This window comes from Lichenostomus cassidix, unplaced genomic scaffold (assembly GCF_008360975.1).
Source record: "Lichenostomus cassidix isolate B80296 unplaced genomic scaffold, HeHo_3.0 HiC_scaffold_612, whole genome shotgun sequence".
Classification (NCBI taxonomy): Eukaryota; Metazoa; Chordata; class Aves; order Passeriformes; family Meliphagidae; genus Lichenostomus; species Lichenostomus cassidix.
This window is the reverse complement of record NW_028147445.1, coordinates 13068-25098: the sequence shown is the minus strand read 5'-3', so window position 1 is coordinate 25098 and position 12031 is coordinate 13068. Positions and strand designations below refer to the sequence as shown.

Sequence of the window (12031 nt, the reverse complement as noted above, 5' to 3'; positions counted from 1 at the left end):
ATTTCTGAGTTCTTTGCCTGAGTAACAGTGTGCCTCTTCACCTTTCACAATCTAAGGACTTGTAGCATGCACCCTTCTAAAAGAAAATTTCAACATCTGTCCGTGATGGAATGGAAAATCTGAGAAAACTGGTACTGGCCTCATAAGTATGAGGCAAAATTCTCTTTGGAGCCCCACAGAAATCTTGCTTCAGCAAGGAGAACAGGATTAGGCTCTATGTCTGTATTTTGTCTCTTTGTTTCCACTCGAGATCACACTCGTGCAGTGTGGGGCATGCTGTGCTTCAGACACTTCACAGCTCTTTTCTGAAGTTGTTATTCCTCCCAAGTATCCCTAGAATTTGTATATTTATACAACAGCAGAGGGAGCCAGAACTTCAAAGTCAGACCATAATCGTAAAACGGAATTCATTGGCTAAACTGAAGGGAGGGAAGGAAAGAGGGCGGGAGAGAGAGGGGGAGAGGGAGAGCGATGCCATCCAAGTTACCTACAGAAACGGCCAGCAGAGCTTCTCTCCTGGATTGCTGCAGCTCAGAAGATCTTACTTCGCTCCTACAACATTTCTGCTTTCTTCCAGAATAGAAATGTGCACCAACAGCAGTGATTCTCTCCGTCAATAACTGGTAAGAATTTTCTAAATTATCTATTTCAGACTGTCAAAAGTCCACATCTCTTTATCAAAGTTATCTCCTGTTATTGTTAAAAAAGAAGATGACTATGTTTGATAAATTAAGCCAGTTTGACTTGTCATGAAATGTCCAACCCTTGTGTTTACTGAGTAAAGCTTTGCAACCTTTTGGGGTGCAAGAGGGAGATGGCAGCTTCTTGGGGGCCTTTGCAGCTCAGTGTGCTCCCTGCCACCTGTGCTGTGACAGAAAAAACCTTCCTGGTTGCCTCTGGTCACTGGAAAACCCTTCTTATCTCCTAGTCCCTGAGACTTGTTCCTCACACAACCAATGCAGCTTCAGATAGGACACAACACATCACTCTCCGGATACCCTGACTGACTCTCTGCTAAGGTGCCCATTGCAATGTTTTATGGATTCACCACTTCCTTTGGTGAAGATCGCCTTTGTAAAAATGTATTTTTTTCTTCTTGGGTAGCAAACATGTCACAAAGACCTTTGCTCTTAAGAAATCAGGGACTGCCTACCATTCTCCAGTCTGCTGACTTGCTATTCACATTTTACCTTTGTGATGTGTGGCTCCATGTCTTTGGTAAGGTTGTTATGAACTTTACTAGAAAATAGAAAGTTGGAGTGGATGCTTTTGTAAAACTTCCCTGCTTTCTACAGGATCAGAGAAGGTTAACTCAGTTCATAAAATCTAAAAGGTTTCCCTCTGACAACATGCAGATGTGAGAGGGGGAAAAATAATTCACTTTCCTGCATATTTATGCCATCCCCAATGTTACAGACTGAGAGCATATTAGTATACACTAGTCGTTCCATACCCCAATTATGCAGATTCTAGAAATTTTTATAATCTATAGCTTTTTCAATTACCTAAGATAGTTGCTCCCAATATTTTTGCAATACAGTTAAAAAAAAGGTGAAGTGTCCATCATTAATTTTCACTGTACCAAATCCCTTATGGATTTAACATTTCTGTGGGATGTAAGTGCTGCTTTCCTATGAAGCTGTAATAAAGCCAAGTGATTTTTAATCTTTCTTTAGTATGTAAGGTAAAACAGGGCAATTTTACTGAGATAATGTCACTGGTAGCCAGTGACTGTCAGTCAGTCCCTACTACCTCAATAATATCTGCAATATGAATTCTGGTATTCTATTGAACCTTTTCACTGCTCCTTTGTTTCTAACAGATGACATCTGCTTTACTCCTGGTAATTGCTGTAGCTCTTTAAATAGGTGATAAAATCACCACATGTCTTTAGGAATTGCTTCTCCCAGAATGTCTTATGGACTAGAATCAACACTTGTTTGAGCAATCAGTTAAATTCTGAGGTAGATAAGCAAGTGCTTCTGAGTACCAGATAATGAAGCCAGACACTGCAAACATGTTTTTTTCTTTGATTAATGTCTGATGTAGAAATTGTTTTTCACTGTCCATCACAACTACGGAGACTGCTATTTGATTACAGGCAGTGGATGGTCATAATCAGCTTTGTAAAAATGACCCACTCTTTTCCAGTGGGCACATAGATCCCAGCATCTGTAGCAGACCCCTGCTTTATCTTGCCTCCAGGAAAAATATCTTTATAGGGGTTTTCATAGGATGTCTTCAAGTCCAGAGGTCTCTCAAAAGGGCAGTCATGCATTAACTGCTTGAAGCCACTTATGGTCTAGCAGTCTCCTTGGAACCCACTGAGAGTTTTATTTTCTTCCCTGACTCATTTCTGCAGAATTCCCTTTCCTTTAAAGAATTTTTTCTGGGAAATACAGGATAATGCCCTGGGGCAAGGGTTTCTTTTTTTTGAGACAAACTGAGTGACATTTGTTCATTTAGAAAGCTGCGCTGTTCACCAAGACAAACCCTTCAAACTTTGCCTGCTCTTTTTCCTTACTTCCAGCACAAACAGCAGAGTGATGAATGTCCATAAAATATGTAGGTGAGGAATTTAACTTACACTAAGATTAAATATGAAAGCTCATTCTCTTCTTCCTTCTGTGTCCTGTTCATTTGCTGCAGACTTTTGTGACACTTGCTTTTTAGAGAAGGTATCTCATGCTACATTAACTAGAGAAGAAACTCTCATGAAAATAATTTTTTATGTTATTGAACTCTTTCTCGATGCTCAGTAAGAGTTCTGAACAGGATTCCTCTTTCTTCTTTGAAAATAAATGAGCAAAAGACAAACACGAAAACTTTTCCCCTCACTCCTTCAGTGAACTGATCTGGGAGATATACTTCTTACTTCTGCAAGCCAAGTAAGTATTGCTTCACTTTCTGGAGAAAAAAGCTGTTCTTTCTTAGCCCATAATCCTATTTTCTGGGGTAATCAACAAACTTTCAGTACAATGAAGGGATTAATACCCTTGCTCCCACTGCACTGGTGATTTGATAGATTAGCTAACCTTTGATTCAAATGTCTAAACAGAATATGTACACAGTGCTATTACTGGCTCTTGGTTTAGAATAAACTGAATGGCAATCAAACACCTTGAAAGTCAAACACATCATTTGGCAGTGACTATCCTTGAGGATCTGCCATCCAAAGATACCATAATAGGATGCATAAGTATAAGGTCACTGCAATATTTATTTTTCTGTTTTTCTATAACTGCTTTTTACATTATGGTTGCTGGAATAAGAGTTAAAGAGCACTCTTGACACAGGTGATCTAGGCATTGACTTTTCCCAAGCCATCAGGTTGGCAGGTGGTTTAAAGCACCTCATGGTGTACCACAAGTTCCCTTGAGACACTGGGCAACTCATGTCCCATCTCCTTCTCACAGTCCCCTTCTCTGTGATAAGAGGGTGATAATTCTTTATTTACCTCTGGGCAGTATGATAAGACTGAATACCCAGGAAATGCCTGACAGTCACCTAGTGGGAGACACCATAGAATGCAAGGTATTAAAAGAGAGGGAGCTCCTAACCCAACAATACACATTGCAGAGCCTTCAGAAATGCTCTTTATCTCCACCACATTTACCACCAGTGACAAACACAGAGCCATGCTCAGTCTTTGGTATTTCTCTTGGAAACGTGCCCTGTAAACCTGTGGGATCTGGCTTCTGCTTTTCAGGTGGCTCCACCACTTTACTTTTTTTTTTTTTTTTTGGCTTCAACATTATTAGTTTTCACGGATGCCTCAAAATGTCCGAAAGTATCTGGGACCCTTGAGAGGGCTTAGTCTGTGGGACACAGATGTTTGTAATAACTGCACATATTTTTGTATTTTTCAAGCAACAAAAGAGAACCATGTGTTTGTTGTTGAGGATACTGTAGCTAAGGACGTGAGGCTGGGATCATAGTAAAATGCTCATGTGTTTTGTTTACAGCAGAATCTATTTGTCCTGTCCAAATGCCAAGATTTATCTCTTCCGACTGGTACGAAAATAATATTGCAGGCTGCTGATCCTTTGCTCTGTTTCACTTGCAGCATCTTCACTGGCCAGCAATCATTAAAAATTATGGGGCTGGCTGATGGGTTTTGACTGTATATCCATTTTCACAGTGAAACAGGCCACCATATCCTCCCCATGTGGGAACATGGAATCCGTAAGTCACCATTGCCACTTCTTTTTCTTTCAGAAAATGAACCAATCTGTTCACATGGATTGGGCAACTACACAAAAGTGAGTGGACAGGAGTTACACCTATATCCTCAATGTGGAAAAATTTCTTTGCCCCTCTTTAATTAAGATTCAAACTACTGAGGAAATTAAAGACTGTGAGAAAGAAAAGGCTGCTGTATTTTGCTTGTGTGACTGTCTTGACTGCCTCAGATGGATATGGATAGATGACAGAGAGATAGATAAATCAACAGGTCTAGCAAAATAACAAAATAATTTGCTGTATTCTTTTTTTCTTTTTGCTGATCCAGCAGAACGATGACCCCAAAGCATCTTTTTATTTACTACATACTACTGCTTTCTTTAGTTCCTGAGAGGCAACATCTCTAGAAACAATAAAATTCATAATGGGAAAGACAAGGCAAAGAAAAAGATGTAGGATAGGGGGTGCTTTTTTGTACAGTACTAGTTATCTTTAGGCATGCAGTTGTTCAGCAATAAATGCTATTCAAATGAAGTGATCAGCTCCCTATACCAAGTTATTAATGTATTCATACCTTGATCAGTTGTTTTTTCTGAAGCTCAGACATTTTTCACCGCCCCACATATTTGAGTGACATTTTATCATTGAGGAAAGGGTCATGCAGTGGTTAAATAGTGTCATTCCCCAAGTATTTATTTACTTTTCATCCTACAAGCCTTTGTACAGCATGAAACTGCCTCTGGCCTGATGAGAACTCCCAGCAGAGTCAGATTTTTTTTCCTTTGATTCCTGGACACAGAGGATTTAGACTCCAGGGTCAGGATTATAAAGTAGCCTTTGCTATGGCTCACAGGAGTCATCTGGGAGAGTCCAGGCAGTCCTGTGACTGAGATTTCTGAAAGTATGCAGCACCAATTAACTCCTTGGGTGCAGCTCCCTCAACCCCACTGCAAGTCCCAGCTCATGGCTTGTAGCAGTGATCAGGAAGCAGACCTATCTGTCTGTGCAGGAACACTAGCTAGCAGATAGAAGACACTTTTACTACAAGCATGTAAAAGAAAGGCAAAATTATGCTGAGGGAGAACCAATAAAGATCTTCCCAGAATAAATTAAAAGACATTATCAAAATCACTCACTCTTAAAGCCAAAATCAGGGAGCTGGACTGTATTTCTGATAAACCCTGTCATGGTCATGTTAGGGGAGATATCAGTGCTTCATGGGCACTGGAGTTCATCCAGAATAAGGAAGCAAGAAATTTGGACTGCAGTTCCCATGACCTATCCCAGCTGTGTAGAAGCTGGAAAATGTTGAAATTATTTAGAATTATTTTAGACTTTTTAAAAATTGTCCCATGATATCCCTCCAGAGAATGAGCCTGAATTTTTGCATGGTGATTGTCTCACACAAATGTGAGTTCTGGCTGAAATCACAAATGCATTTCACAGATTACCTCACATAAGATATTTTAATGTTGGCTTCAGGCACCTAATATGCCCTGCTTTTCACATTGACGTTTAGCTCAGCTGAAGGTAAATGCAGCCTCACAATTTCCCTTGCCCAGTTTTGGATCAGAACCTTGCAAAACCAGGATTGCACACAATTTTTACCTCTGGGTGGGTTTTGGTCCAATTTTCTTGTATCATGACTCTACTGCATTAGTGATGTTCAAGATACTGCACTGAGTTAAATAATGAAGTTAAGATGTTCTTAAATCCATGGGACAACCTCACAATGAATAAACATGGTCATAATTCAATTGAGTTGCACAGACTTTCATACCACAGTGTAGCAAAGGGCTCCATTTTATGATCTAATAAACTATATAAGAGGGAGCTGCAGAATATACACAGAATCCCTGGCATTTACTTCCCTGTCTCCCTCCTTACCATTTTGACTAATTTCTTTCAGCATAACTAAACATATTTTTTCTTTTCCTTTCCTTTGCAGATATACTCAGACCTTCCACAGCCAGACAGAAGAGATAAAACGCTTTTAGGCTGGCTCCAGAAGACTCAGACTGTGTTTGACTGCCACCCTTTTGGATAAATATTTTAGGATTCAGGATGAATAAGACAAGGGCTGTTAATGATGGTTTTCATTTCCTGAACAGCAAGAACTGGAGCTCAAGCCGAAGCTTTCCTATGAACATTTCTAATCAGTGCATGAACATCACCGATCTGACTGTCTTTCTGGCCACCTCTTACAGCTTGGAGACTGTTCTGGGCATTGTGGGAAACATCTGTCTGATTGCTGTCATTGCCAGACAGAAGGAAAAGGCCAATGTCACTAATATCCTAATTTCCAACTTAATAATTTCAGACTTGTTTATGTGTCTTGTCTGCCTGCCTTTCACCGTTGTTTATACCATGATGGACTACTGGATATTTGGAGAAGTCATGTGCAAAATGACCTCTTTCACTCAATGCACAACCGTGACAGTGTCAATCCTTTCCCTTGTCCTTATTGCTCTGGAAAGACACCAGCTCATCATAAACCCAACTGGCTGGAGGCCAAATACCTCCCAAGCCTATCTAGGAATTGGAGTAATTTGGATTTTAGCATGTCTCATGTCCCTTCCCTTTTTGACCACATCCATTTTGTCTAGTGATCTGTATGAGCAGCTCTCACACTTCATGAATTCTTCCACTGATAAGGCCATATGTATCAACTCGTGGCCTTCAGAGCAGCACAAACTTATCTACACTACCACTTTACTGCTCTTGCAATATTGCATCCCGCTGTTCTTCATTATCCTTTGCTACCTGCGCATCTACTTACGCCTGCAGAAGAGAAAGGACATGTTTGAGAAGAGTGAGTACAGCAACCGAGCAGTCCAGTTGAGAAGGATAAACATTTTGTTAGCATCCATGGTTGCTGCTTTTGCTGTTTGCTGGCTACCACTGCATGTTTTCAACACCATCGTGGATTGGAATTACAAAATCATTTCCCCTTGCCACCACAACCTGATCTTCTCATTGTGCCACCTGGTAGCTATGGCTTCTACCTGTGTCAACCCTGTTATCTATGGTTTCCTAAACAGCAACTTCAAAAAAGAAGTGAAGTCACTTATTCTGAGCTGCCAACATAATTCAGTAACTGCCTCGATGGAAGAATATGATCATTTGCCTTTATCCACCATGCAGACTGAAATTTCCAAGGGCTCACTGATGTTGAACTGCAGACACAATTCTATCTAACAAGCAGAAAACATTTCAGAGGGATGCACTGATACCACATACCTATGGGTATAGAAAGCAACTGGTGATGCCATAGCTGGGATGTGAACAGGAAGCCATGACTACCTGATTTTTGGAAGAACAGGCAAAGTAATGTCATGAATGTTTACATTTGCTGCTTTGGTACACAAGTTTTTCATGTCATTGAGGTGTTACGGACACTGAGGAGGCCAGGCTGATGTATGAGCAGCTGCTCTAAGATGAGTAACTAAGCTGTGGCTGACATGGGGTTCATCAGCAAAGCTCAAATCTCTACTATGGCTGTAGTAGAAAACCAGCTGGATTTCCAGTTTCAGCACTGCAGGCTGCCAGAAATTGTGTTGAAGACTGTCTCAGTTTTTCAGTATTAGTAAGATTTTTATGCACAGCTGACACAATAGTGGAACAGATATGGAAGAGATATGGAAATATCTAAATTTTTTCCTTTACCAACTCTCACAGCCCATCAAATGACAGTAATCTTTCAGCAGATTTTCACACAAAACAACTGCATGTTTCTATGAAACTTCACTCTCTGCCACAGGTTTGAGAATAGTCATTGCATCAACAAGCAGGGACACAGAACAATGACCCTGGTATGTAAAGACAGTCACTTATGAGGGATGGCAGCAAATGAAAATGTTATTCAGTGAATTAAACTCAAAATGCATTGTGATGATACTGAGAACTATTTTTAAGCACACGAAAAACAGTTGTAGATCAACATGGAAATGAATCTGGTTGAATTTGTAGTTCCTGCTGCTGTCAGTCACAAAGCTCTGCAATGCTAAAACTTTATGCCATGGCGGTACAAAGGGCTGGATTACAGGAGTTGTTCCAGGACTTGGTTGCAACATGTCATTCTGCTTCAGCACCTCCTTGGTACTTTAATTGCAAAGTGTCTAATTCAGAAGGTCACTTAAATAAGCATGAAAACCTGTTTGTGAAAATCATGTGTTTCTAGAGTGGATACACTTCCCAGGAAATAAGAATTTGCATGGAGGATTTCAGTTTTCCTAAAAAATAAAACCAGATGTCAGGTATCAGTCCCACACACTAGCATCAGCAAGACAGGTGAAGCTGAAATTCCAACAAATCAGTGGAAGGTCAATGAAAATACACAGGTGGAATCCAGGTCAGGCTGAAGCCAAGCCACATGTAAATAGGTAGTACTGTCAATTGCTCTGCTAAAATGAGGGTCATATTTTTTCACATCTGTGCTGTTTGTAGCCTTTGTTCATGAAACCTACAAACTATAAACTCACATCAATGTCTGGAGCCAGAGAAATTGCTCAGTGACTACTAAGAAACCAAGGCATGCCTGAGAAGGCCATACTGAGGTACAGATTAAAAAAAACCAAACAGGTAGCAACTGCAAAAAGGAGACCAACCAGTTCAATGATAATGAAATATTCTGTCCTGATTTGCTAAACTAACCTGAGGAGAAGACTGGACTAGGTGGTCACCTGAGGTAATTTCCAACACGAATTGTGCTATGATAAGGGGTGGTTACTTGTTGCAGTCAGTAAGTTTGCACTGAGTTGAAAATATCCAGTGTGCAGTTATGAAAAGAAGTTCCTTAGCTGGCAGCTTTCTGATTAGACAAATTGGCATAAAGTTAGGTGAGGAAAAAAGACTTCTTCCCATGCTGTGAACTGAATGATGCTGAACAGAGTATCTGAGGAAAAGAGCTAAACCCTCTGCTATAAGGCAGCAAGAGCTATCAGTAAGTATGAGAGCTTATCCCCAGCTGGCAGAAATAGAAGTTAACCCCTTGCCATGAGCTGGGTGCACACATTTCAGTGGTAAAACTTGAAATTTGGCCTTGAATTCTTATGTGCAGAATCTTAAGGCAGAAGCTTTTTTGATGCAGCCCTGCATCAACCCCTCTAATTCTGGCCAGAACCTGTATATCTTAGTAAGAGAGTTTGTGTGTGATTACCTTTTGTATCTTCCTCAACTATGTGGCAAGATATTTTTGCTTTTTTCAAATGGACTTCTGCTTTCTTTTCTTTGTTACTTGCCATGCTATGATGAGTTGTTTCTCTTGATTCGTTCGCATGCAATGTGATTTCTAGACTGGACATTGAGTCTACTGGAAACACAGAACAAGAGGACTCTCATTTTACCTTAGATGCATCTTGAAATTTGCTACCGTAGCCTAAACCACCATGTGATGCTGAGTAGCACAAAATACAGAAGCTCCACCTAATCAGCCTGAGTTATATCAAAACTGTGGTATATTACTTCAGGGCTTAAATATTGTTTCAACATCATCACTGTTTTGTATTCAAAATCAATTTAAGTAACTGAGTAATTCTGCCTATTTTCTGCACTTGTTAAAATTGCAGCATTTCACTAGCTGTGTGTCAAGCTATTGTAAGAATATTCTGCTAAACACAAACACAGAAAATGACCTGATATATGGTCTTAAGTATATAACTTTTCAAGCACCAGTGTCTTAAATGGAAACACAATTATCTTTAGCATTTGTACTTCCATGAATATGTCTTTGTCACTAGTTCTATACGAAAACTTATGGTTAAACACAGTATCTCAGAGACCTGCTACTAGAACTATGCACTGGCATTGTGCATCAGATCCGAGTTCTTCCTGCAAAGGGTAGAAATATCAGCAAGATCTGACACTGTTTAACTGTAATTCATGTGGCCATTTGTTTCCATGATCACAAGTAAATACATAAAACAAGCAGATCCAACTTTACACTAACTCAGACAAATACAAACGGATGTTATCTTCTTCTTATGTTTAAGGGAAGTGTCAAGTTTGGAGTCAACTACTGTTTATTGCTAACTGACTTTGGACTGGATAAACTACAGGATTTTAACATTAAAAGGCACCAAACTGCACCCATACATCTAACTGCAAAAATGCAGATCCTCAGAACTCCCAACCAGCTGCAGTCTATCCATCTACTTACATACCATCCTGAGATACATGTTTTTCAACTTCTAAAATTTCCTAAGTAACTAAATAAACTTTAAAGTAAACGCAGAAAAATAAATATATCCAGGTACCAAAGGACTGAATGCCATGTGAAAGCCCTGTCTTTATTTACACACTAGACATCCACTGGCACAAGCAGCTGTCACAGGAAAGGTGCCTGTACCACTTCTTCATTCTATGCATACACCGAGGCTTATGCTACTGTGCACAAATGCAGTAGAGGATATCACCCTGTTGGTTTTTAAGAACTGCTATAGCAACTGCTCTCTGCTCCCTTTGAAGGCAGAGTTTCAAGGCTGGGTGCAATTGTGCCTGCGTGGTTGAAAGAGCCATTTTATTTGGCACTTTGAGGCTTTATGCAACCAAGGGAGGCTAGGTTTCTTTGGTCCCAGCAGAAGGTAACAGAACAGAAATAGCTCACATACTTCTTATCCATTTGTATATAACAGATACTGTTCATATGTACAAAGTAATGAGCATTTTTATGTTCATTGTATACAGTGATAGTTTTGGATATACTCTTTAAAGTTGTGCTACTGAGTCGCAAAAGCAACATTGGAGAAATAGGCAGAAGTTGTGCAAATTGTAAGTTCATACAATTTTAAGACCTTACACTGCTTTTTAAAAAAAAGTTTTCATAATCTTGCCTTTGTGGCACATTATATGAAGACAGTAAGGTTTTCAGAGCAAGAGAACAATTTATTTCTGTGATATAATTAGCATGCTATAGGGAGTGTTGTAACAACAAATAAAATAATATTGTTTGTGTCACTTCACTGTGCCTGCTTCTGTAAAATGGTGTAATAGTCTTCATAGTATAAAATATGTAAGATTTCGTCTTCAGCTAGTGTTTATCAAGAGAAAACAAGTGCATTGTGTGGTAAGAGCCATTGGTATGTGAAAGATTAATAATTTGACACATTATTTCTAAGGACAATGGTGCAGTGCAGTCAACAAAGGAGGACAGGCAAACATCAAAAATTCAACATGGAACATTGGAATGTTATAATGCCAGGACTCACATAATCTTCACAGACTTTTCAGATTGCACAGGAAGCTGGGCCTTGTGTGGCACACTGTCCTGAACCCTGACCAGAGCCACAGCCAGAAAGTAACTGACACTGCTGGAATGAAAACCAAGGTGGGACATTTAATAAAATTTTACTGAACTTCATAAAATGCTTTGACTTTTAAAGTGTTGGTAAATTTCTCTGACCTGGGTTACCTGCCCTGACAGAAAGTAAACCAAGGTACTAGAAATTACTACGGATTGTGCCATAACCAGGTTTGTGTTATTACACTTGCACACACAAGGAAGAGTGCAACAGCAGCATCTGCTGCCTGCCTGGGCTGGTGGTGTATATCACAAACTGCTCCAGTGGTTGGCAGCAATGTGGTGACTGACAGCCCTCAGTCAGTGTCTGCACCGTGGATTTGCTCTGTGCAAACAGGACACACACACACCTGAGGCCCGGCAGTCTGTAAGAGATGATTATCAAATAAGATGTCATACCCTGAGGACCACTTGAGAGATTCTTTTGCTTTTATCCATGTGTTTTCTCACAAGATTACCCAGCATTTCTTTTTAGAGGCCATTGTCTTCAAGTTTCTTATAGACCAAACACTGGCCTCATTTTCATACCAGTATTGATTTCAGTGTAAATTG

General features: G+C 39.9%; 1 protein-coding gene across 1 annotated transcript; it reads left to right on the top strand.

Moving 5' to 3' along the window:
* Nucleotides 1-464: 464 nt before the first annotated feature.
* LOC146422803 (neuropeptide Y receptor type 4-2-like) lies at nucleotides 465-10672 on the top strand. The gene is made up of 2 exons (XM_085045746.1): nucleotides 465-623; nucleotides 6131-10672. The coding sequence occupies exon 2, from the start codon at nucleotides 6247-6249 to the stop codon at nucleotides 7378-7380; it is 1134 nt and encodes a 377-aa protein (XP_084901872.1). The 5' UTR covers nucleotides 465-623; nucleotides 6131-6246; the 3' UTR covers nucleotides 7381-10672.
* Nucleotides 10673-12031: the final 1359 nt, after the last annotated feature.